Below are 25,809 nucleotides of genomic sequence, written 5' to 3'. Positions count from 1 at the left end.
GGGCTCCGGGTCACATGCGCCCGCCCGGCCCTATCGGCGCCTCCCCCTGCCCGCCCGCCGCCCGCCGCTCGGGAGCCGCAGCCGCCGCCTCCACTCCCGCTCTCTCTGCGCCGCCGCCGCCACCACTGCCAGCCCCGCCGCCACCGCCACCGGCTGGGTCCGCAGCGCCGAGGTGAAGCCCCTCCGTCCCCTCCCCTCGCCGCTGCGCCCCCGCCTCTCTCCCCGGGCCTCGCGCATCCCTCGCCCCGCCGCTCTGCGCACCTGCTCCGCCACCCGCGCCTCCCCGGCACCTCCCTTCTCGGCCTCCCCGGGCCGCTCCTCTCGGTCTGAGGCCGTCGCCCCGTCGTCATTCGGGCGCCAGGCCTCTCCGCACCTGCGTGTGTCTGACTGCGCCTTTCTCTACCCTTGCGGGCCCCCTCCCTGTATCCCTCTGCCCCTCCGGTTCCGTCGAAGATAAGCATTCGGGGTCTCCTGGGACTGTGCGTTTCTACCCTGGCACGTCCGTAGACGTGCATCGGGGAGATGTCTTCCCTCACCCTTTCTCAGCATCCCCAGACTTTCTCGAGACCCCCGCGGCCCCTCCTCCCCCGCATCGCCCTCTCCCGTTACAGCGCCGCTCTCCGCCGCACGGGGAGGGGTGCTTGGAGCGGAGAGTCTGTCCAGGGCCCGAGGCAGGACCGGCCCAGCTTTGCCCCTCCCCACCGTCTCCCCTCCTTCTCCCTGCCCATGGCAACCCTGGAGACGGAGGACCCTCGCTCCGGACTCGTCTCCATCTCTCGGGAAGAGGCGGGACACACATTTGGAGGGAGATTGGGACCTCGGAGTGGTGGGAGGGATGTTAGCTTGGGTGGGATGGGAGGAGAGGCCCCCCCTCCGCTGTCCAGACGACCCGTGCTCTTCTTGACGCCAAAGGAGGAGTGCAAGCCTGGCGGCCGTACCACCCCGAGGAGAGCTGGGGGCACCCCTCCAGCCGGCGGCCGAAGTGCTGAGGGGGCGAGGGAGTCACTGCCGCGCCCCTCCTCTCCCTGCGGTGTCCTCCCATCTCGCCGTTTGATCGTACCCCGCCCCCCACTGCAGTGACCTCCCCTTCCTCACTGCATTGACCTTCTCCTCCCTACGGGCGGGGGGATCCCTTCTACGGCCGGCGACTGCACCCAGCTCCTCCCAACCCCCCACCCACTGCAGTAACCTCTTTCCTGTCGCTCCCAGCCTCCCAGCCTCTGGCCCCTCCCACTGATCTCAGGCTCCACCCCTCTAAGCCTCTTATCTTTCTCCTTCCTTCCCTGCCACCCAAGGAGATCCTAGGCATCATGTCCATAGAGAAAATTTGGGCCCGGGAGATCCTGGACTCCCGTGGGAATCCCACGGTGGAGGTGGATCTCCACACTGCCAAAGGTAATGGGCACCTTCCCACAGCCCCGGGTCTGGGTGTACCGGCCTGGGATGGGAGGAGTCCCAGTGGGGGTGCCCTGCTGGGCCAGGCTCCGGAGCCTGCAGTTGGGGAGTAGACCTTCCACGGGGGCCGTGATAGGCCAGTCTCTGTGTGCTAGTTTAGTGTGTGTGCTGTGTGTGTGCGCGCACTGTGTGTGTGTGCACCGTGTGTGTGTACCGTGTGTGTGCACCGTGTGTATGTGCTCTTTGTGTGTGCACCGTGTGTGCTGCTTGCAAAGCTCCATTTCTCTGGTATCTTCCTTGTGTGTGTGGGACCTCAATTGGGTGGATGAGGAGGCCACCGCTTGTGTATCTGCTGTCGTGTGTGTGTGTGTGTGTGTGTGTGTGTGTGTGTTAAGCAGTGTGGGGAGCAAGCTGGATGTGCCACTGGAGTGCAGAGCTGCACCCGGGAAGGAATCCCGGGTCCCTGGGCTATCCTCTCCATTCTCTTTCCGCGGCGTTCCCCTCCCAGGTCTTTTCCGGGCTGCGGTGCCCAGTGGAGCCTCCACCGGTATCTACGAGGCCCTGGAGCTAAGGGATGGGGACAAACAGCGTTACTTGGGCAAAGGTGAGGCCCTTTGTCTTTTCCAGGTTCCCTGTCCCTCCGCTGGGGGGAGGGACATGCCCATCCCCAGCCCTCTTCCTGCATGCCTTCCCCTACCTGGTCCCTCCTGGCCTGACCTCTCCGCCTCTCCCCAGGTGTCCTGAAGGCGGTGGAACACATCAACACCACCATTGCCCCGGCCCTCATCAGCTCAGTGAGGCCCGCTCTTTGCTGGGGGTGGGGACAGGGTCCTGGAGGGAGTCCTGGATTAAGGGAGGAAGAAGAAGAGGGAGAAAGGGCCACCTCTGGGGAGTCATGGTTACTGAGGGAAGGGGGCCCCGTTGTCATGGGGGCTGAGTCGCCTAATCCAGACAGGCCGCTATCAGAGGAACCTGGCGGAACCCTGGTGGATGTGAGCCTGTGTGTGGATGGGGGAGGAGTGCCTGTCTTAGGTTTCTTAAGGTCCAGCCTCCATCCTGGCTCCCGGTGATGGGGCCTCTGCTCTCAGGGTGTGTCTGTGGTGGAGCAAGAGAAGCTGGACAACCTGATGTTGGACTTGGATGGGACTGAGAACAAGTGTAAGCAGGGGCTGGGAGACAGTGGGCGTGTGGGGGGCCGGGGGGGGGGCATGTGGAACAGACTGAGAAATGAAGGAAGGAAGGACAGCTGAGGACTAGCCCTTCTCATAGCCTCCTCCAGTGGGAGGGAGTGACATGAGACAGAAGGGAGAACTCTGCAGCATAAGGAGGGGGGAGTTGGTGGCAGAGAGTCTGTGGTCTCAGGGATGTTTGCAAGAAGTGAAGTTCGCTGCCCTTTCTGATCACACCCCGCCCCCTGCTATTTGCAGGATAGGATGGATGAGGTGTTGCTGGATTGGGGGGGGTCACACGTGTAAAGTGCTTAGGTGACATCGCTAGCCTTCAATAAATGCTAGCTATTAAAAAAAAAATAGGTGAGGGCTGGAAGGGGAAGAGGACGTGTTTGATCAGTGCCTTCCTCTGTAATCTCTCAGCCAAGTTTGGGGCCAATGCCATCCTGGGTGTGTCCCTGGCCGTGTGTAAGGCAGGGGCTGCCGAGCAGGAACTGCCCCTTTACCGACACATTGCCCAGCTGGCCGGGAACTCAGACCTCATCCTGCCTGTGCCGGTGAGCACTGTGCCTCCTCCAGGGGTGGGTGGGGAGGAAGCATGAAGCCTTGGGAGGACTGATGGGAGGAGAATGATTGGGACAGCTCTAGGGAGAGGACAGGGACCTTGGGATGGAGGGTTCTGAGTCCGGAAGCTGGGGGAAGTTTGGGCTCTTGGTTGGCACTCCTGGGGGTGGAGAGGGAAGAGCTCTGTGACTTTTTCTGTCCTCCCGTGGCTCCCAGGCCTTCAATGTGATCAACGGTGGCTCTCACGCTGGGAACAAGCTGGCCATGCAGGAGTTCATGATCCTCCCGGTGGGGGCTGAGAGCTTCCGGGATGCCATGCGACTTGGGGCGGAGGTCTACCACACACTCAAGGGCGTCATCAAGGACAAATACGGCAAGGACGCCACCAACGTGGGGGATGAAGGTGGCTTTGCCCCCAACATCCTGGAGAACAGTGAGGGTGAGACCAAGACCCCACTTCCAGCTTGGTCTTGCTGCATTCCGGGACATCAGGAAGGGCCACATGCTTCACGGGGTCCCCAGGAGGCTGCGTGAGGGTCCTTGAGCTACAAGGTCCCAGTCCTCGGAGTGGGTACCAGAGGGCCTCACAAATTCATGTGCAGGCCTAAGAGGACCACCTTTACCTGCCCAGCCAGATGTGTCAGTATCTGCAAGTTCCCACGGAGCCCTAAAGGATTTTGGGAGGTGGTCTAGGTGACCCGTGGGATCCATTCTCACCATGGATTCTAGTTTGATGAGATACCCTGAACTCCAAATCTATCCCATCTCCATCCCAACCTCTTAGGCCTCTAGGTTTTTTTCCCTGCCCTGGCAGAAACCTTAGCGTGAAGAGAAACTATACAGGCAGGTAGTGGCTGAGAGTTAACTTTTGGGGGCCAAATTGCCTGGATGGGAACTTTGACTTGAAGAGTTACTGGCTGGTGATCTTGCTCACTGAACAGTCTCTGTGCTTGTCTTTCTTATCTGTAAAACAAGAATAACAACAGTGTCTACCTCTTAGCATCATTGTGAGGATTAAGTTAGATCATAGGTGTAAAGTGCTGAGGTGACATAGTTAACCCTCAATAAATGAAAACAACAAACTGTTATTAACAGAATTCCATTCCCCTGCCTTCCTTGAAGGTGGGCTGCTCATCCCAGTCCTGGGAATAACCCCAAAACAACCTTAAGCAGAACTCTCCCCAGCAACAGCCCACCACCTCTGCTCTGAATTTCTTTCTTCCTCTCATTCCTCCTTGGCCACTCTTCCTGCTGATGACCTCGCTGTATTCCATCCCAGCCTTGGAACTGGTGAAGGAAGCCATTGACAAGGCTGGCTACACAGAGAAGATCGTCATTGGCATGGATGTTGCCGCCTCAGAGTTTTACCGCGATGGCAAATACGACTTGGATTTCAAGTCTCCCGCTGATCCTTCCCGATACATCACCGGGGACCAGCTGGGGGCCCTCTACCAGGACTTTGTCAGGGACTACCCTGGTGAGAGCAAGGGCTGTGGCCGGGGGAGGGCAGGGGGCAGGCAGGGGTGTGTTGGGGGCAACTCTGGACCTGGTGAATGCTGACCCAGGTGCTAGGTAGAGGTGTCCTGAGAAGCGCCTGAGAACCAGGGATGGGGTGAAGGGGTCTCCTGCAGAGGCTGGGCTTTGGGTGTCCTGTGAATCGGCAGGAACCCGTAATGAATCTGTTCCATCTGCTTTGGATCCTGATTAAAGTCACCATCTCTGAAGCTGCTGGGGTCATGGGGCGGGTTTGGAAGGACCGGGGCACAGTAAGGCTTCCCTGGTGGCTCAGTCGGTAAAGAATCTGCCTGCAATGTGGGAGACCTGGGTCCGATCCCTGGATTGGGAAGATCCCCTGGAGGAGAACGTGGCCACCCACCCCAGTATTCTTGCGTGGAGAATTCCAGGGACAGAGGAACCTGGAGGACTGCAGTCCATGGGGTCACAAAGAGTCAGATACGACTGAGCAACTGAACACAGCACAGCAGAGGCGCAGTGAGAGGGTGAGACTGGAACGAGCGCAGTTCAGGGTGTTCAGTTGATAAACCGGATGCTGGGGAATTCCCTGGTGGTTCAGTGGTTAGGGCTCTGTGCTTTCACTACCGAGGGCACGGGTTCAACCCCTGGTTCAGGAACTAAGATCCCACAAGTCACCAGCTCAGCAAAAAAAAAAAAAAAAGAAAGAAAGAAAACAAAATTGATGCTGAACGGGGCTGGGCTGTTGTATGGATGAGGAGGAGCTGAAGTACCTTTCCCAGGCCTCCCAGTCATTCTTATCCCTGGAATGGAAGCAGTTGGTTTCCATTTCCTGAGACACAGCAAGAGAAAATAGGCATAAACTGCAGAATGAAATGTTTCGATTAGCCATGAGGAGGGGTTCCTGGTAGAAAATAGGAAAATGCAAAGAAAGGTTTCTGAAAGTTTCTGAACCCTTGTTTTCTTTGAAAGGTTTTGTGAAAAAATCAAGATAAGAATGAGTCAGGGGGAACTTCCCTAGTGATCCAGTGGCTAAGATGAGGTGCTCCCAATGCAGGGGGCCCAACCAAGACCCAGCGCAGCCAAATATTTAAAAATAAATATAAATGAAATATTAAGGGGTGGGATGGGGAGGAAGGTGGGAGGGAGGTTCAAGAGGGAGGGGACATAGGTATACCTGTGGCTGATTCATGTTGATGTTTGGCAGAAACCAATACAATATTGTAGAGCAGTGTGTATTAGTCCTTTAGTCGTGTCGAACTCTGTGACCCCATGAACTGCAGCCCGCCAGGCTCCTCTGTCCATGTAATTCTCCAGCAAGAATACTGGAGTGGGTGCCATTTCCTTCTCCAGGGGATATTCCTGACCCAGGGATGGAGCCTGTGTCTTCTGCATTGCAGGCAGATTCTTCATTGTTTGAGCTATCCTTCAATTAAAAATAAATAAATTTAATTATAAAAAATATTAAATGAAAAGAATGGGTCAGGGGAGGCTTATTTCAGAGGGGAGGAGGCTGAGTTGGCCAGGGGATCTGATCTGTCCAGGCAAGGACTCTAAGCGGGGCGTACTCGCCTGACGCAGAGCCCCCTCGCCATTCTCCCAACAGTGGTCTCCATTGAGGACCCCTTTGACCAGGACGATTGGGCTGCCTGGTCCAAGTTCACAGCCAACGTGGGGATCCAGATTGTGGGTGATGACCTGACAGTGACCAACCCCAAGCGAATCGAGCGGGCGGTGGAGGAGAAGGCCTGCAACTGTCTGCTGCTGAAGGTCAACCAGATCGGTTCGGTCACTGAAGCCATCCAAGCGTGAGTGCCTCTGGGCCCTCCCCCACTCAACCCGTTTCTGCAGGCTGCCTCCTGCCAGTACCCCAGCCCAGCCTTGCCCACAAGTGCAGAAGAAGGCAGGGAGCCCCGAGTCACCTTCATGGCTCTCCTGGTTCTCCTCCCTCCATGCCCCCCGATTCTCTTTCCCCCTCCTGGACAGCTTCCCTCCAGGTATTTCCTGATCAATGTCAGGGCTGGGGAGAGTGTGTGGGCTGGGCTTCACTGCTGCTGCACCAAATGCAGGTGCAAGCTGGCCCAGGAGAACGGCTGGGGGGTCATGGTGAGTCACCGCTCTGGAGAGACTGAGGACACGTTCATCGCTGACCTGGTGGTGGGGCTGTGCACAGGCCAGGTGAGCGCCCGGGAGCCCGTTGTGCAATTGGGGGGTTCTAGGCTCAGGTCACTCTCCTTCCAGGTGTTTGCAGGCATCATGGCAATTTCGAGGGAGTGTAAGTTCTCCTTCATGGGGTGAAGGGGTGGCCACTGAGCTGTTTTTCTTTCGGGATATTTCAGATCAAGACTGGCGCCCCGTGCCGTTCTGAGCGTCTGGCTAAGTACAACCAGCTTATGAGGTAAGGGAGCCCAGGGAATGGAAACCCAGGGCTCCAAGGGTTACAAGCTATGTTTGTCCACCGTTTTGTCTCCAGTGCCCAGGGCCTGGAGGACAGTAGATATCCAGAAAGTATTTGGCTTTGAATGATGGGTTTACAGATGGCCTGATTGATGACCCATGGAAAGCCAGGGAATGCCCTCACTCAGGCCAGGCCCCAGGAGCAGGTGGTGCAAGGGGCTTGGAGGATGTAGTGGGGAAACTCCTGGGAAGAGAAACAGGATCCTTCTGCTTGGCTATTTCCTTTCTGACTCGTCTCTCTCAGAATCGAAGAAGAATTAGGGGACGAAGCTCGCTTCGCAGGACATAACTTCCGCAACCCCAGTGTGCTGTGAGCCCCTCCCTGCCTGGAGACCTGGAACCCCCTCACTCCGTCCTCTTCCTGGATCCTCTTCTTTCCGGTCCTGCTCGAAATTTCCACCCTGACACCGGCTCACCCTCCGCGCTGCGCCTTGGCTGGTCTAGCCTTGCCCTCTCTGCGCTCTCCGCTCCTCCCTCCTTCCTCTTCTCTGTCCTTGAAAACTGGCCATGGACTGAGGACCGTAAGGGCATCCGCAGAAGACCGAGTGGGGTCCGTGTGTAGCGTCTGGGTTGGTTGTCGAGGTGTGTAGAGGGGCCGTGTGTCGCGTGTGCTTTGCGCTGAGTCCACGTGTTTCCAGGCTGCATATGAAGCAGGAACTGGGCAGTGCTGAGTGTGAGTGCCGGGGAGGGCTGGCTGCCTGCTCAGGCCTGGTCTAAGGCTCCACTGTATTATTTATTCATTTATTTATTTTTCATTCATCTTGTTAATGAATCACTTCGCCATTACTCCGGGCCCAAAAACTGGCCTGACTGGAGTGGGGACCATGTGTCTGTATTTCGCGTGACTGTAGGTTCTGAGATGGCCTGGGGTGGGGGTCCTGCTGGAACTGGAAGGGCAACAGAAAGGGGCCTCAGTGACGGCTCCTGGGCCAGAGGTGGGGCTGTGCGCCTGGGGACTTGTCCCCTGTCCCTCTCCCCCCAGCCCTAGCTTTCCCGTTCTTCCTCCAGCTGCACCCGTGCCATGTTTCACAGCTGCCAGCACCTCTGTGGCGCTGAAACGAACACTTCCATTAAAGTCTGAGTCACCGTGCATTCCTGTGTCTGAGGAGTCTTACTCTAGTCCACATGCGGGGAGAGAAGATGGAGCTCCTAGAAGTGGGGAAAACTGGATAGCAAAGATGACAAGTGGGCTTCCCTGGTGGTTCAGTAGTAAAGAATCCACCTGCCAATGAAGGAGACACGGGTTTGATCCTTGATCCGGGAAGATGCCACATGCCACAGAGCAACTAAGCCCAGTGTACCACAACTACTGAGCCTGTGCTCTAGAACCCGGGAACCGAAATTACTGAAGCCTGCACGCCTCCCTAGAGCCTGTGCTCTGCAACAAGGGAAGCCCACACACCACAAGTAGAGAGTAGCACCCCCAAAAGCCCGAGCAGCAGTGAAGACTCAGCACAGCCAATTAGAAAAAAAAGCTGGGGAGGGCACAGAAAAAGGAAGCAATCCAATAAATAAGGTCAGGAGGATGGCACTGCCTATACTTCCCTGGCCAGGTGGGGAGCTTGTTGGCCTGCCTTTCCCCTCTCCCCTCCCCGACGGGGGAGGGGGTGGGGGTGGGGAGGAATTAGGATTTTTAGCCTGGGGTCCAAGAATTCCTAAAAGTATCAAAAACATTGTGTGCGTGTGCATTTTTGGAGAATGGGGTCCAAAGTGTCTGCAGATTCACCAAGGCCCTTGATCAGAGAAGTGATGGAGCTGGGACTAGAGCTGCTCCGGTGTACAGGTCCTCTCCCAGATTGAGTCCTGGAGCTCCTGGGATGGGCCAGCACTGTCTGGGCAGCGCCCCCTGCAAGCTGCAGAGGCCTGAGGACATGTAACTTCCAGTAAACTGGAAATTCAGGACCTGAGGTCATCAACAGGCCCCTGGTTGGGTGAGCCTGCGAGCAGGGGGCCAGTGTGTGGCTGGAGACCCACTATCACACTTGGGCTCCAGCAGAGCCCCAGAACTGAGACAGGAACGCAGGAACTACCTGGGGGCAGGGGGAGGATGAGCCCTATCTTTCTTGTTTGGTGCCTAAGTGGTGTCTGATTCAGTAACCCCATGGACTGTAGCCTGCCAGGCTCCTCTGTCCATTTTTTTTTGCAGGCAAGAATACTGGAATGGGTTGCCATGCCCTCCTCCAGGGGCTCTTCCCAACCCAGGGATTGAACCCACATCTCCTGCATTGGCAGGCGGATTTTTTTTTTTTTTTTAATACCACTGAGCCACCGTCCAAGGCTCGGCTACCTGGCCCGAGTGGTGGGGAGCTGCGGCCACTAGAGGGAGCCAAGGCTCTGCAGGAGGCCGACAGCACCAGCGCCAGAGCGAGGGTGGGAGGAACAGCAAGGCAGCTCCCTCTGTGGGCCTCCTGCTCAGCTTCTACTCTGAGTTCTGGTACTGGGCCCCCTCTGCCATTCTGCCCAGCTTCAGGAATGGAAGAGGATTCCAGCTCTGTATGGGCAAGACCCATTTCTCTGTTTTCTTTCCCGTATCGCTGACAACTTAGCCCTTTTCAGTCAAAGGGTTTCTTGCCCCAACCTCTGTGCCTCTTCGTTCCAGTGCGGGCATCTCAGCTTTCCCTGCTCCCGTGTCCCCTGGCGCCCCTTTTTGTTTCCTTTGGGGCACCCCGAGGTTTACTCTGGGGTCCATTATATGCACCTTTCTTCAGTAACTCCTAGGCTGACTCCTGGCTGGAGCCATGTTTCCCAACCTCTGCCCTCTTTCCTCGATGGGTCACTTTCTCATGCACCCCTGCAAAAAAAGAACCCTCAGGTACTGGGGTGGATTGAGTTACATCTCACCCTCCCTGGGCCTCCCAGGCCCCTCTCTCCACTTTTCTTATGTGCCGTTGCCTGGAAACGGGTGGGTTGTGGGGAGCTGGGGTGACCAATGATGGTGGGGTGTGTGTGATGCTCCCTGAAGCTGAACTGAATCCTGTCCTCAGGTTGGGGAGGATCTGGAGGGGAGAGGCCCTGGCTTCTGTTTTCACTCTACTTTTCTTTTAGGCTCAGATATATCACCATCCAGGTCAGTGGTAAAGAATCTGTCTGCAATGCAGGAGACACGGGTTCCATCCCTGGGTTGGGAATATCCCCTGGAGAAGTAAATGGCAACCCACTCCAGTATTCTTGCCTGGAGAATCCCACGGACAGAGGAACCTGGAGGGCTACAGTCCATGGTGTCGCAGAGTCAGACACCACTTAGGGACGCAACAACAACATGTCACCATCCTAGCCGATCCCTTAGTGGTTAAAAAAGGAGGCAGAAGGGCTTAGCCTGGAAGGGAGCTGGGAAGAGCCTGGGCCAGGGCCCAGTGGGGGACTGAGCTGGGCAGTGCAGAGAGAGAGGAAATGCAATGGGGAGGTGGGACCTCGGGGAGAGGAGGAGTCTTGGAGCAAAGTTGGGGGTGGGGAGAAGGAGCTGGGGTCCTCTTAGGGTGCAGTGGGCAGGGGGTGGGTGGGGTGGAGTTGTCTGGAAAACCCTGAGGGATAAGGTGGGCCTGGGGTAATAGAGTGAGTGCCAGCTGATTCAAGAGTCTGAAGAGTGGGAATTCATCCCTAGGCCAGGGAAGGCTTCCTGCTCAGGCTCTCGGTGCACGGAATCCATTTAGCACTTCTGGGTATTCCTAGAGCTTGGCTGAGCTGGGCCTGGGGAAATAGGAAGCAAAATCTACCAGTTGCTCCATAACCAGTCTCCTTCCTTCTCTGGAGGCTGTGTGGTGGTGGGGATCCCACCTTCAGGGCCCACCCTCAGCCTCAAGCCGGCCTCTTGCACAACTACCCCATCCCCGCCCCAAATCTGGAGTGCTATCGAGGGCTCCCAATCCCGACTCCAGCTCCAGCTCTTCCCGGTTCCCAGCCTGCCTCCCTCCCATTCTCTGGCCTTCCCAATCTCTGCTGCCAAAAATCACCCAGCGTCTTGGTGTCCTTTGTCCTGAGAGATGTTGCTGCTTGGCGTGGGGCAGGGAGAGAGCCCAGGAGACCCTGGGTGGGGGTGGGGGTGGGGTGGGGGGTGGACTGGGGGTGCTAGCCACCTGGCTGAAGACTGGGAGTGGCTGGGGGCTGTCAGGGGCAGAGGCTGCCTGGAGAGAGTCTGTGGTGGAATGGTCTCCACATTAGAATAATCGGGGCACTTGAGGTTGTCTCCACATGGAGCCTAGTCCCCACCCGACCTCTGCCCGCCTCCCCCCCCCCCCCACAAGTACCATGAGTGATGACTTCGGACAGATTTGAGATGGAAAATGGAGCTACCGCCAGCCAGAGGGCCTGGGGAGGGTGTCCCACTTCCATAAATGAACGTCTTCCCTCTGCCGGCCTGTCCTTCTCATTCCTATCGTTGCCTTCTCCTGCTTTCCCCTCCCGTGTCCACCAGCTTGTCCACCCCACGGACTTTTCCTCTCAGGGCCACCAAAGGCCTAGACTGCTCTTACATTTCCTCCTAACCGTTTTTACTCCCTCCCCCCTTTCTATCTCCCTTGTCTTGCCCAAAAAACTCTCAGCTCTTTCAGAACCCGCCCCCCACCCCCCAATCCAGTCATCCCAGTTTCCCACCTTCCTTTCCCACCCAGAACCCAGTCTCCCTTGGAATCTGCATCTAGCCCCACCTCCTTCATCCTTTCTTAAGGCTCCTCTAGTTTTCCTTCTTTCTCCACAGGACATCGCTAGACTTGTCACTCCCCCAAATTCTTATGTTCTCTGTTCTTTCCCCAACACCCATCACCCCCAGACGCTTCAGTCTTCCAGAAACCCGTCCTCTCGAATATGTCTCCATCTTGTCAATTTCTTCCCCTCTTTAGGACCCCAAACTTCATCCCATTCTCTCACAACTGCCCCCCCCAACAAACCTCTTCCGCTGTGTGTCTGCCACAGACGCCGTCACCCCAAGCTTCTTTCCCCTGGTCACATCTCATTGCCCCCAAGAAGCTCCATCCCTCCAACCTCACCCCATCCCCGCGGCTTTGCTACACACCCACAGCCTCCCCCCTCACCTCCGCCACACACCCCTAGGCCCCCCAAACTTCTCCAGCCTCCCCCATAACGGCCCGCGCCCCCCGCCCCCACCTAGCCCTCTCCAGCGCCAGGCCCGCGGGCTCCCCGCATTCCGCCTCGGCGCACCCCTCCCCGCGCCCCGGGCCCCTCGGCCTCGGTCTCGGCCAGCTCGTGCGGCGCCTCCCCCTCGCCGGATCCCCTCCCCCCTCGCCGCTCGCCTCGCGCTCCCTCCCTCGCGGCTCCCTCCCAGCCCCTCTCTCCTCCGTTCCTCCGCGCTCCCTCCTTCTCCCTCTTCCTCCCTTCTCCCATCCCCCTCTCCCAAGCTCCCTCCCTTCGCCGTCCGCTTTCCTGTGCGAGTCGCCGGACGCGCCGCCCAGCCCGCCCGCCCGCAGCCCCGCATCGGGCAGGGGCCTGGGGCCGGGACCCGTTTCGGGGGTACCGGCGGCCTCGGGGAGGGGCCAGGAAGGGGCGAGAGAGACGACCGCCGGGCAGGGGCGGAGGCCGCGGGCGGAGGCCGCCTAAGGGGGTCGGGGATCGCAGAGGTGTGGGCTGCGCCGGGCGGGCGCGGGCGGTGGGCGGGAGGCGGCGGGTCGCAGCCGCGCGGAGAGCCGGCCGGGCCGCGGGGGCGGACGGCGAACGGCGGACGGCGGCGCGGCGGGGGCGGGTGGCGCGGCCCGGGCGTTCCGGGTGGCCGGGAGAGGCGGCGAGCCTGGGGAGGGGCCGAGCGAGAGCGGGGATCGGGATTTGCTCCGGAGGCCGGCGGGCGACTGGGGCCAGGTGGGGTAAGAGGGGGGATGGGGGCCGCCCTCCGGGGGGGTCGGGGCCGCCGCCGCCGCCGTCGCGGCGGCGACTGAAGCCGAGGAGAGGAGAGGGGGGCGGGGGAGCGGCAGCCGCCGCCCCCCCGAGGCGCCGGAGCCCCGAATCCGCTCGGAGCCAGCCAGCCGTCCCGAGCTACAACCAGGTAAGCCCTGCTGCCGCCTGGGCCTCGGGCCCGCCGGGGTTCTGGTCCGCGGCTCCCCACCCCCACCCTTCCCAGTTCCCCCTCCCGCAGCCGCCGCCGCCGCCTCCATTTGTTATTTTTCCGATCTGGTCCCCCACTGCGGGCAATGCCCAGCTTGAGGCTGGGGGCTCAAGGGGTGGGGCCGGCCCCCGAGGAGGGAAGGGGGTCGGGGCACTTGGAGGATCTAGAAGGTACGGGGAGGTGGGAGGGTCTCAGGAGGAGGGCCAATGGGGCAGGAGGGTAGGCAGGACCCGAGACCCAAAGAGGAACCCCGAGGTGGGAGTTTGGCGGAGGAAAAGCGGGGTGCCCGGGAGGGGGCTTTGGACGAAGGCAAAAAGGAATGGAGAGATGGCAGCAAGGTGGAGCATGAGGACTCCAGGAGAAGCCCCGAAGGCCCAGAACCCGGGTGTCAGAGCCCGGGGTTCGGGGTGCCAGGTATAGAAGGGAGGTGGGAAATGGGGAAGGGGTGTGGTAGGTAGATAGAAAGGTTTTGTAGCTGATTGAGGGAGGATATTGGAACCTGGGGAAAACGGGACTCGCTCCAAGAGAGGGCTGCCTTTGAGAAGAAAAACCCGGCGTATTCCCCGGGTGGAAGTGGGAAGGTGATGCCTTTGTGACTCAGTTTTCTTTCCCCAACTCCAGGTCACCTCTGACCCTGTTTTTCCAATCCCAGGCGTAGGTACTTCTTGGAGAGGGGCATGCTGGGGCCCAGTAGTGTGGTTCCTCCAGCAAGTGATGAGGAAGACAGGACCCCTGGAGGGAAACTTAGGGGGAAACGGTTTCTGGGAGGGTGGACTGGAGCGAACTGGGCAATCTTACTGGCACTCCAAACAAGTTGTGACCTCCACTCACAAATCCCCAGAGCACCCACTGCCCCTCTAGCTGTGGTTTCTTTAAGAGGGGGTGGATCTTCATTACTGTTTTGTGCTCAAAGATTTCCCTTTGTGCATGTACTTATCTCTACTGGGGTAGGTACTCTTTAAGCTCCCTTCCCTGAGGGTGCCATAGGAGGACAGGAGTTGCTTTGGCAACTGTAGGGGGAGTGGCTGACAGATGGACCCCTGGGATGGACTCTTGAGGGGCAGGGTCTGCCATTTTCTTGCCATGGCAATGATCCAGTGGGATGTCCAAGAGATGGGGGCTCAGAATCTTGACGGGGCCTCAGCCTTTCACTGTGTCCTTGGGACTCTTGGCTGAGTTCTGGAGGATGTTTCTGGTGCTGCTGGTGGAGAGGAGGTTCCTCAGAGCCTCCACCCCCCTCCATCCAGCTGTCTTTGGGAACAAGTAGACATATTCCTTGCAGGTCATTTGTATTTCTTCAAGTCCTTCCCCTTAGGCATGGTGGGAGGATGAAGAAACGCTCCTGATCCTTGGCAGTTCATTATTAGAGACTTTAAAAAAATGTTATTACTTAATTTTATTTTTGGCTGCTCTGGGTCTTCTTTGTGGTGTGCGGGCTCTTTTTCCTGTACACAGGCTTTCTTGAGTTTCAGGGTGCCCGCTTCTCATTCTTGCTGGCTTCTCTTGTGGTGGAGCATGGGCTCTAGGGTGCTCAGGCTCAGTCGTTGTGGCATACGAAGCCTAGTTGCCTCATACGAAGTTTAGTTGCCCCGCAACATGTGGGATCTTAGTTCCCGGACCAGGGATCAAACCTGTGTCCTCTGCATTGGCAGGCAGATTCTTAACCACTGGACCACCAAGCAAGTCCCAGGACTTTTTGTATACAGTAATCTTTTTGCTTCTTTGTGCAGATTTTTCTCCCTTTTCTTAAACTTGAGTCTTCCTTCCCAGGTATCCCTTTCCCCTTTTCCCAGACTGTCTCCATGGTGACCCTTTCCCTCAGCGAGCCTTCGACCTTCAATTTCTCCCACCTTGTAAGCATGGCTAGGCCCTCCATGCCCATCCCAGATGACAGTGACCCAGGGGAGAGGGCTGTGGAACAGCTGGTGTGGTGGGCTTGAGGACCAGAACCAGGAGACCTGGTTCCTGGTCTAGTTCTGGCTGCACCTCTGAGTAACTGTGACCTTGGGCAAGTCACTTCTCTTTCTTTGACCCTTGGCCTCACTGACTAAGGGTCACAGATAAGATGGTATCTGAGGTCCCAGTGACAACTGTAGATCCTGAAGCTTAGGCCCTACCTTGTTATCTGCTGGTCTGGGCTGCACTGTTATCTAGGACTGGTTTGTTAGTCTGGAAGTTCTGGAACAATGGTGGGGGCTGGGCCTACGTTCCTGAAATTTACCCTGCAAGCCCATCCTAGAAAGCCTTGTGCCTCGAGTGTATTCCTTCTGATCTCTATTACATTTCTCCTTTAATTTCTTTTCCTGTTCTTACTTAGAGACTCTTCTTCCTTATTTTTCATGTTTGCACCTCCCCAGTCTGGCCTTTATAATTTTACTTTTGCAGTAAGGTGCCGAAGGTGAAGGTGCTTAGTTTTTTGCAGACACACAGTAAGTGCTTTATAGACTGGAATTACAGTGACGGACTACTAGAGCAGGAAGGAGGGTAGTTAGCTCAGCTCGCAGGTGCTAAAACAGGCTCCTGGTTCAGGAATGTATGTATAACCCAACCCTATCTCCTCCCTTCTCCTGCCACTCCTCCTCCCCAGGGTCACCTACCCTTTCATGACTGCTTTTCTTCTTCAGAGCTACCCTTTGCTAATTTTATCAGGTTTCAACTGATTAAAAGTTGAGGTGGAGGAGGGGTACACTGGGCTTGCTCAGTTCTTCAGGTACATCCATTCCTGCCTTTCCCTGACTCACCTACCGTGAAGGTGGTTCTGTGACAGGAAGACAAGTACCCTCCTTTACAGGGGCTGCCAAAAGACACACCAGTCACTATCACCTCTCTTGTGCTTTCCTTAAGATTGTTTCCCCCTTTTGTTATGTTGGGTTTTGTTCTTTGGGTTTTGGTGGGGGTGGGTTGACAATATTAGAAAACCAATTTACACAGCAGCTCAAAAATGTGGTAATAAAAAAAAAAAATGTGGTAATAGTTGTAGTGGAAGAGAAATGGCTGGCAGACTGGGCAGAGCAGCAGTTGTAAGCTCAGACCTGGGCTTCGACCCAGCTATTTTGTGACTTTAAGTAGATTTTTAGTAAGTTTCCTGGAAAAGTTAGGCTCGCCCCTCACTGCATGCCTCAGGAGGGTTCAGTGGAGTGAGTGAGAAGGAATTACTTTCCCAGGGTATTCCTTGGGAAAATATACTATAGAATGTGGAAATGCTGTTTCCATAGCCAGGGCTTTCAGCTCAGAGTAGGTGGCTAAGCTTGGTCTGTTCCCACCAAGGCCAGCAGCACTTCATTCGAGAAGACCTGCTAAAGTCAGTGGGTTTAAAGGTCAGTAGCAAAAAAAGATCAGAACACCCATATGTACAGGACATTGCGAGGGATATAGAAAGGAAGAAAACAGTAAGAAGATAGTATTTTGGGGAGTTCCTTGGTGGTCTAGTGGTTAAGAATTTGCCTGCCAATGCAGAGGACACGGGTTCAACCCCTGGTCCGGGAAGATCTCCCATGCCGTGGAGCAATTAGACCTGTGAACCACAACTATTGAGCCTCTGCTCCACAAGAGAAGCCAATGTGACAAGAAGCCGGGGCCCAAAAACCCTCCTGCAGCAACCAAAAATAAATAAAAAGAAGACAGTATTTTTGCTCTCAAAAGATCTTATGGTAAGTAACATGGAGAGATGTGACACTTAGCAGGAAACACAAGTGTAAATGAAAATTGCTGACTATGTAGATAGGCATATATAAGGAAACATATAGATGTATATAGATTGGCTATGAGGAGCTGGGAGCCCCTGTCTAAACCAGATGGGAGGACAGGCTTACTTATGTATAAACTCGGAATGTTTGCTCAGTGATCTCCACGGATTTGGTTGGTAAAGTGAAAGCTCTGAGTTCTCCTCCAGCCTTAGGGGACCCAAGCACTAGACCAGGGGTCTTATGAGACTCAGAACTGAAGTTCGGCACTTTGGGGACACCTCAGTTTGGCCTTTGCATTGGTAGGGCTGCGCGCCTTTGCACTGTTGAATGGGACATTGTTCTCCCACCTACTCTAATGTGAAGAAAGATTCTTTTCATATCTCTGAGACTGATCTAGGCCTTCTGAGAATTCTCACCAACTTCTGATGAGAGTATAGCTAAGTACTGAAAAAAAAGCACTCGCTTGGAAGTCAGGGGGATGGGGCTTAATTCTGGCAGTCTCTCGTTCCTCACTGTGTACTCATTGCGTGAAGTTGGGCAAGTCACAATCACAATCTTTGATCCTCAGTCTCCTCACCTATATAATGGGAATAATAAGACTACCTCCTTTATAGGGTTGGGCTTCCCTGGTAAAGAATCCACCTGCAATGTGGGAGACCTGGGTTTGATCCCTGGATTGGGAAGATCCCCTGGAGAAGGGAATGGCTACCCACTCCAGTATTCTAGCCTGGAGAATTCCCTGGACTGTATAGTCCATGGGGCACAAAGAATCGGACACGACTGAGCAACTTTCACTTTCAGGGATGGTTATAAATATGAAATGAAATGGGGCTTTATGTCAACTAAGGGCTTGACATAGGCACTCAATAAATCAGCTAATATTTCAGGTACACTTCTTTGTGCTCCTTTTGTAAGGCTCTGTGGAATTTCGTGTGCACATATATTTCTATGGGGGAAGTAGTGTGATCTCCTGAATCGGGGCACATAGAAACATCTGCGCTTTCTGCCTTCCCGAGAAATGAAGGGAATGACATTGCCAGCAGAGGTTCCCTCACTTACAGACAGCTGGAGCGGCCCATGGGCAAGTCAGCAGTGTGTCATGGCCGGGCTGCCCACTCAGCCCCTTGACAAGTGCAGTAGTACCCCCTTCAGACTCTGTTCTCCAGTTTGGAGACTTTGATGGTTTTTTTTCCAACAGGCTTCACTGCAGACAGACCCTGCAAGTTCCAGGTGCTGAAAACTCGGGAGAGCCTGCTTCTTGCTTCCCAGGCCGTAGCTGGGGGGACCTTAGGGTGAAGCAGAGAAGTTTCTGTATCCAGCTGCCCGGGCAGAGGAGAATGGGGTCTCCACAGCCTGAAGAATGAAGACACGACAGAATAAAGACTCAGTGAGTAGGAGCTAAAAGGAGAGACACAGAAGGCCACGGTCAGGGAAGATTCTGACCTGTCCCAGTGCTCCGCTCACCCCGGCCACCCTCCTCAACTCTTTGCTTCCTCCTTTCTTCTTCCCCCAACAGCCGAGCCTGGCTTTGAACCCCATCCTTCCGTGACAGCCACTGGAGGGGAATAGAAAGAAGGCACAGGATGAAATGAGGTGTAATGTAGAAAACCGCATCATCTGCTCACTTCCTTCTCCTTCAGATGTCAATGAGGAGTGGACGGAAGAAAGAGGCCCCTGGGCCCCGGGAAGAGCTGAGACCGAGGGGCCGGGCCTCCCCTGGCGGGGTCAGCACGTCCAGCAGCGATGGCAAAGCCGAGAAGTCTAGGCAGACGGCCAAGGTATTCTGTCCCCATGTCCTCCACAGGATGCCCGGGCACTGGGGCTGACGGTGTATGTGTGTGTTGGGGGAGCTTCCTGTCTGGCCGAGGGCACTGGTGGAGCTCGGGAGTACAAGATAGGAATTTTCTTTCCCTCTAACAGAAAGCCCGAGTAGAGGAAGCCTCCACCCCAAAGGTCAGCAAGCAGGGCCGGAGTGAAGAGATCTCAGAGAGCGAAAGTGAGGAGACCAACGCACCAAAAAAGACCAAAACTGAGGTGGGAGACCCTTGTTGCCATCATGACCCATTTTCTTGACATTCACCCAAACTTTCTTTCACGCATATTGTCTGAAATATGAGAGAAAAGTCTTATCCGAGTGCATGTGAAACTGGCCTGTCTGGATGTCAGTCAGATCTTTAGGGCTCTGTGTCTGGCCAGTGTCAGGTGGACAGGCAGGGCCAAAGAGGAATGGGTAGAGGGTGGGGGATTCTAGCCTCTCCCTTTGTAGGGCCTGGTGTTTAGGCAGGGTCTGGGGAGGAGATCCAGGGTGAGAAGTCTCAGTAGGAGGAACGAGTAAGTCATAAAGAACATGCAGAAGTGGTCTTTTTAAGAGCCAGTGGTTTCTGGGATGTTTAATTAGAAGGGTAGATGAGATGAGAGGATGGCAGATGGGCTGGTGGAAGATAAGGATTTGGGTTCAGCTGTGGAATGGGAAGAGATGCTAGAGATGGATGCCTGAGGAAGGAACTGGGTTTGCCCCAAGGGAACTTGGATGCCTGCTAGGGAGCAGCAGAGAGACTGTGAGAGTGGAGGATCCCCAGATGGCCGGGCGGTGGGCTTGAGCCAGAGTACTCTTCACATCGTGGTGCAGTGGTATGCTGTGGATGGGAAATCATTCTGTGCCAGCAAGGCCCCAAATCCCGGGGAGGCAGGAAAAGCAAAGGCCACCATGGTTCTCCCTCTTGTGCAGCAGGAGCTGCCCCGGCCCCAGTCTCCCTCCGATCTGGACAGTTTGGATGGGCGGAGCCTCAATGACGATGGCAGCAGCGACCCCAGGGACATCGACCAGGACAACCGGAGCACGTCTCCTAGCATCTACAGCCCTGGAAGCGTGGAGAATGACTCCGACTCATCTTCTGGCCTGTCCCAGGGCCCTGCCCGCCCCTATCACCCACCTCCACTCTTCCCTCCCTCCCCTCCACCGCCTGACAGCACCCCCCGACAGCCAGAGCCTGGCTTTGAACCCCACCCTTCTGTGACACCCACTGGATATCATGCTCCCATGGAGCCCCCCACATCTCGGATGTTCCAGGCTCCTCCAGGGGCTCCTCCCCCTCATCCACAGCTCTACCCTGGGGGCTCTGGTGGGGGGGTTTTGTCTGGACCCCCACTGGGTCCCAAGGGGGGTGGGGCTGCCTCTTCAGTGGGGGCCCCTAGTGGGGGTAAGCAGCACCCCCCACCCACCACCCCCATTTCAATATCAAGCTCTGGGGCTGGTAGTGCTCCTCCAACGAAGCCACCTAACACTCCAGTCGGTGGTGGAAACCTACCGTCTGCGCCACCACCAGCCTCCTTCCCCCACGTGACACCGAACCTGCCTCCCCCACCTGCCCTGCGACCCCTTAACAATGCATCAGCCTCTCCTCCGGGCCTGGGGGCCCAGCCACTACCTGGGCATCTCCCCTCCCCCCATGCCATGGGGCAGAGCCTGGGTGGACTTCCTCCTGGCCCGGAGAAGGGCCCCACTCTTGCTCCTTCACCCCATCCTCTGCCCCCTGCGTCCTCCTCTTCAGCCCCTGCCCCCCCGATGAGGTATCCTTACTCATCCTCTACTAGCAGCTCTGCAGCAGCCGCCTCTTCTAGTTCTTCTGCCTCTGCCTCTGCCTCTCAGTACCCCGCTTCCCAGGCACTGCCCAGTTATCCCCACTCCTTCCCTCCCCCGACCAGTCTCTCTGTCTCCAATCAGCCCCCCAAGTATACGCAGCCTTCTCTCCCATCCCAGGCTGTGTGGAGCCAGGGTCCCCCCCCACCTCCTCCCTATGGCCGCCTCTTAGCCAACAGCAGTGCCCACCCAGGTCCCTTCCCTCCTTCAGCTGGAGGCCAGTCCACGGCCCACCCATCAGCCCCAACACATCACCACCACCACCAGCAACAGCAGCAGCAGCAGCAACCACCACCACATCACGGGGGCTCTGGGCCCCCTCCCCCTGGAGCATATCCTCACCCCCTGGAGAGCGGTGGTTCCCACCATGCACACCCGTATGCCATGTCTCCCTCCCTGGGGTCTCTGAGACCCTATCCACCAGGGCCAGCACACCTGCCCCCACCTCACAGTCAGGTGTCCTACAGCCAAGCAGGTCCCAACGGACCCCCAGCCTCCTCCTCTTCCAATTCCTCTTCCTCCTCTCAAGGGTCCTACCCGGGTTCACACCCCTCTCCTTCCCAGGGCCCCCCAGGGGCGCCCTACCCCTTCCCATCGGTGCCTGCGGTCACCACTTCCTCGGCCACACTTTCCACGGTCATTGCCACAGTGGCTTCCTCGCCAGCAGGCTACAAGACAGCCTCCCCGCCTGGGCCCCCACCTTACGGCAAGCGAGCTCCGTCCCCAGGGGCCTACAAGACAGCTACTCCACCTGGATACAAGCCGGGGTCGCCGCCCTCCTTCCGAACGGGGACCCCACCAGGCTACCGAGGCGCCTCGCCGCCGGCAGGCCCAGGGACCTTCAAGCCGGGCTCGCCCACCGTGGGGCCCGGGCCGCTGCCGCCTGCGGGGCCCTCCAGCCTGTCATCCCTGCCTGCACCGCCTGCGGCTCCCGCCTCTGGGCCGCCCCTGAGCGCCACGCAGATCAAACAGGAGCCGGCCGAGGAATATGAGACCCCCGAGAGCCCAGTGCCCCCGGCCCGCAGCCCCTCGCCCCCTCCCAAGGTGGTAGATGTGCCCAGCCACGCCAGTCAGTCGGCCAGGTGAGCGCCGGGGCGGGGGTTGGGGGTGGCGGGCGCGGGATGGGCCCCGCGTTCGTTTGATGCTTTTCAAAGTACTCCAGGCCCTGCTCTCGGCCGCCGGTGGGGGTGCCGCTCGCAGGGGCTGAGCGCGCGGTACCTCGGCGCCTGGCAGGTTCAACAAACACCTGGACCGCGGCTTTAACTCGTGCGCGCGCAGCGACCTGTACTTCGTGCCGCTGGAGGGCTCCAAGCTGGCCAAGAAACGGGCCGACCTGGTAGAGAAGGTGCGGCGCGAGGCCGAGCAGCGCGCGCGCGAAGAAAAGGAGCGCGAGCGCGAGCGGGAACGCGAGAAGGAACGTGAGCGCGAGAAGGAGCGCGAGCTGGAACGCAGCGTGGTGAGTGCGTCACTGCGCGCGCCGCCCGCCTCGGGGCCGCCCTCTACGCGACTCAGGGAGGTTCGCGGCGGGGGGGGGAGGGGCGGTGGTAGGGAGGTGGCGTGCGCCACCTGTCGAAGTGGAGGAGCCATGGCAGCCCAGGAAATGGAGATCAGAGGATTCCAGCGGCAGGAATTGCATCCCTGGGCTGAAGAAAGGCAAGCTCAGGTCAGAGTACCCGTGGATCGTAGAAAGATCATCCTCCGTAGGAAGAGAAGGGGCAGGGAAGTCCCTGGCAGGCCGAGTTACAGTAAGCTGAGGCTTTAGGCATTCAGATGCTGAGACAAATGAGCAGCTGAGGACCCGGACCTGCCTTGTTGACCCCGCGTCTCCCTGTGTCCCACAGAAGTTGGCTCAGGAGGGCCGTGCTCCAGTGGAGTGCCCATCTCTCGGCCCAGTGCCCCATCGCCCTCCATTTGAGCCGGGCAGTGCTGTGGCTACAGTGCCCCCTTACCTGGGCCCCGACACTCCAGCCCTGCGCACCCTCAGTGAATACGCTCGGCCCCACGTGATGTCTCCTGGCAATCGCAACCATCCATTCTACGTGCCCCTGGGGGCAGTGGACCCGGGGCTCCTGGGTTACAATGTCCCGGCCTTGTACAGCAGTGACCCAGCAGCCCGGGAGAGGGAGCGGGAAGCCCGTGAACGAGACCTGCGTGACCGTCTGAAGCCTGGCTTTGAGGTGAAGCCCAGCGAGCTGGAGCCCCTACATGGGGTCCCTGGGCCAGGCCTGGATCCCTTCCCCCGGCACGGAGGCCTGGCTCTGCAGCCCGGCCCCCCGGGCTTGCACCCTTTCCCCTTCCATCCGAGCCTGGGGCCCCTGGAGAGAGAACGTCTAGCGCTGGCAGCTGGGCCCGCCCTGCGGCCTGACATGTCCTATGCGGAGCGTCTGGCGGCTGAGAGGCAGCACGCGGAAAGGGTGGCCGCCCTGGGCAATGACCCGCTGGCGCGGCTGCAGATGCTCAACGTGACCCCCCATCACCACCAGCACTCTCACATCCACTCTCACCTGCACCTCCACCAGCAGGATGCCATTCACGCAGGTGAGATTCCCTCGTCCTTGGCCAGGCCCTTTGGGATCCTTTTGCACCCTGGCAAGTCATTGGGCGCTTCTGTTGCTCAGGCCTGCACTTCCCACCCCACGTCTCGCCTGAGCCGCTCTGCTGAGATTGCTGCCCTGGTCTTTGCCTCCCCAGCCTGTCATTCCTACCCCAGCTCTACTGCAGAGAACCTGCCCCACACCCCAGCCACATTCAGGTCTGCGTCTCCCCCCACACCCCACGGTAGAAGCTGGAGGTGGAAACCTTTAAAGGAGTGCGACCTTCCTCCCCTCACAGCCTCTGTCCCTGAGCCCTTCTCATAACTATTTCCTTGCTCCTCTGGGTTCAGCTCTATTGTTTCTTGCCATCTTCTCCATTCAGGCAGAGGGAATTCATGTTCCTCTCCAATCTATAGATCTGTGACCTTCTAGAAAAAGCCCTGTGGCTCAGGTTGTGGGATCACAAGGGACAACGAGCTTTACTCACAATGAGTCTTTCCACCATTTTTCTAATTGTCAGAACACTGCCCCATTTAGCCTCACACTCACATTCATTCCAGGCTCCTTGTGTTCTCTCTTTTAAGTTCCTCCCTGTCTCATTTCCTAAACTTCCTTTTCTCTTTCATCTCCTCTCGGTAGTCCACTCCCTTCCTATTCCTCAGGTCCCTCTGAGAACTGGAATCTCCTATCCTCTGCCATCCGTCACTCTGTCCCTCCTGCAGTAGGGTCTTGCCCTGTCCATCTCCTAGACCTCTAGCCCCTCCATTGTGCCTTTTTTGATTTGCTGGATCACCCTGTTTTGATCGTCCACCTCTCTTCCCAGGCATGGAGCCCTTCACCCAAATGCATGGTTTGCCCCAAACCTGCCTTCTGTTGACACCTTCCTCTTCTCTACCCTCCAGCCTCTGCCTCGGTGCACCCTCTCATTGACCCCCTGGCCTCAGGGTCTCACCTTACCCGGATCCCCTACCCAGCTGGGACCCTCCCCAACCCCCTTCTTCCTCACCCTCTGCACGAGAACGAAGTTCTTCGTCACCAGCTCTTTGGTAAGGATGGAGGTTGGGGGTGGGGACGGTCTCTCGAGAGAATGGAGGAAGTTAGGTGCTGGAATCAGTCTGATTGGGCTTGGGGAGAGATGAGGTGGCGGGAGGAACTGGGAATGGAAGCAGGACGGCTGAGGCCCTGGCTGAGAGGCAAAGATGTTAAGGTCAAGCTCAGAGGCCTGGATCCTTACCACCTCTGGCAGCTTGCAGGACTGACTGTCACCTAAGTTGATTCGTGGCGGTTCCTCTGTATGAACAGTGTCTGGCCACCTGAGTACCTCATCAGTCATGTGGCCCCTGCCCTTCCTGCCCACAGCTGCTCCATACCGGGACCTGCCAGCCTCCCTCTCTGCCCCGATGTCGGCAGCTCACCAGCTGCAGGCCATGCACGCGCAGTCGGCTGAGTTGCAGCGCTTGGCGCTGGAGCAGCAGCAGTGGCTGCATGCCCATCACCCGCTGCACAGCGTGCCGCTGCCCGCCCAGGAGGACTACTACAGGTACCACCAAAGGGCGCCCGGGGCTGGCGGAGGGGACGCACCCCAGCCCGACAGGGGTGGGTGTGGCCCCCGTGGGAGGGGACCCATCCGCAGTGAGCGGGGCCGGTCTGGATGGACCTCAGTCTCTCGCCTCCCCCCCCTGCTCTGCCTCCTCTCCCCCCAGTCATCTGAAGAAGGAAAGCGACAAGCCGCTGTAGGACCCGCCATCGAGAGAGCACCATGGCCCCTGCCTCTGGACCCAGGAGGCCTCTCTCCCCCCCTGCCACTCAGAGCCTCCTGGTGCGGCTCAGGCCCCAGGCATCGGGCCTCTGGGCAGGAGGGAGGAAGGGACAGATGCAAGGTTGAGGCTCCTGTGGTGTGCGGAGGCGGGGAGGGGGCGGGTGGGGGCAGAAAGCGCACACTTATCTTGGACCGGGTCCCTCTCCCTTGGCCCCCGACTTTCTTCCTCTCCCACGTCCAACCCCCGCCCCCATGTGGCCGCTGCCCGCCCCCCACCCCTGGTGTGATTATTTCATCTGTTAGCTGTGGCTGTTTTGCGTAGCATCGTGTGCCGCCCCTGCCCCTCCCCAGCTGCCCCCCCCCCCGTGTGCGCGCCCCACTGCGATGTACGCCCCTCTCCCCTCCCCCACATTAATAATTTATATATATAAATATCTATATGACGCTCTTTAAAGAACATCCCAAACGAAACCAACCAAACAAAAACATCCTCACGACTCCCCAGGAAGATGTCTGTGGCTGTTTCTTTGTGGGCTGTGGGGCGTGGGCGGGGGTGTGGGTCTCCGCGCAGTGACACCTCGAGAGAAAGCCGTGCGACCTCCCAGAGCCAGCCCGGAAGTGGGTAGGGACCCTGGCGAGTTGGAGAGGGGACTCACAAAGAGCCGGCTTCCAGGAGTCCTGGCTCCACCATAAGGGGGTGCCGGGTCAAATCCCGACCCTTTCTGCCAAGGCTGGGCAGTCAGGATGCTGGCGGCCCAGGACAGCTCTAGGGAACTACGCAAACTCGGGAGGCGTTTCTGCCCCTGGTCCCACAGCAAGAAGCCTTCGGAGACCCGAATCCTTTCGGTTGAGTAGCTAGAAATGGTGATACAGCGGAGTTGCAGGGGGCGTGGCTGCAATAAGTTTAGAACCCAGGTGTCTTAACCACCCTAAGGTCGCGGGGAGAGGGAGTGGGGGAACAATTTCAAACGCCCAGAAAGGAAGAGAAATTACAGGGCGTCAACTCACACCTCAACGAAAGGCCATTTTAGGAAAGCGCGGGAGCCGCCGAGCTCTTCTGCGGCGAAGCCCTGTCTGCGTTCT

At 57.8% G+C, this 25,809-nt stretch overlaps 2 protein-coding genes across 4 annotated transcripts; both read left to right on the top strand.

Moving 5' to 3' along the window:
• The first annotated feature begins 40 nt into the window (after positions 1-40).
• ENO2 (enolase 2) lies at positions 41-8,144 on the top strand. Its single transcript, XM_065923158.1, has 12 exons — positions 41-172; positions 1,296-1,395; positions 1,904-1,999; positions 2,131-2,189; positions 2,484-2,553; positions 2,988-3,121; positions 3,345-3,567; positions 4,408-4,605; positions 6,208-6,409; positions 6,671-6,779; positions 6,941-6,999; positions 7,303-8,144. Exons 2-12 carry the CDS (start codon positions 1,311-1,313, stop codon positions 7,370-7,372), a joined length of 1,305 nt encoding a protein of 434 aa, XP_065779230.1. The 5' UTR covers positions 41-172; positions 1,296-1,310; the 3' UTR covers positions 7,373-8,144.
• A 4,249-nt stretch (positions 8,145-12,393) lies between these two features.
• Positions 12,394-25,126, top strand: ATN1 (atrophin 1). 3 transcript variants are annotated; one of them, XM_065942063.1, is made up of 10 exons: positions 12,394-13,047; positions 17,992-18,180; positions 18,434-18,571; positions 18,714-18,827; positions 19,522-21,515; positions 21,667-21,889; positions 22,275-22,971; positions 23,870-24,013; positions 24,327-24,507; positions 24,671-25,126. In XM_065942063.1, the coding sequence occupies exons 2-10, from the start codon at positions 18,154-18,156 to the stop codon at positions 24,702-24,704; spliced, it is 3,552 nt and encodes a 1,183-aa protein (XP_065798135.1). In that variant the 5' UTR covers positions 12,394-13,047; positions 17,992-18,153; the 3' UTR covers positions 24,705-25,126. The 3 variants fall into 3 exon arrangements, with proteins under 3 accessions (XP_065798135.1, XP_065798140.1, XP_065798139.1); XM_065942068.1 differs by having other exon boundaries at positions 12,397-13,047; positions 19,525-21,515; positions 24,671-25,124; XM_065942067.1 differs by lacking the exon at positions 12,394-13,047 and adding an exon at positions 16,194-16,757.
• Positions 25,127-25,809: the final 683 nt, after the last annotated feature.

Source organism: Muntiacus reevesi, chromosome 1, assembly GCF_963930625.1.
Source record: "Muntiacus reevesi chromosome 1, mMunRee1.1, whole genome shotgun sequence".
NCBI classification, from domain to species: domain Eukaryota; kingdom Metazoa; phylum Chordata; class Mammalia; order Artiodactyla; family Cervidae; genus Muntiacus; species Muntiacus reevesi.
Note: the sequence above shows the minus strand (reverse complement) of the source record. Positions and strands in the feature narration are given on the sequence as shown.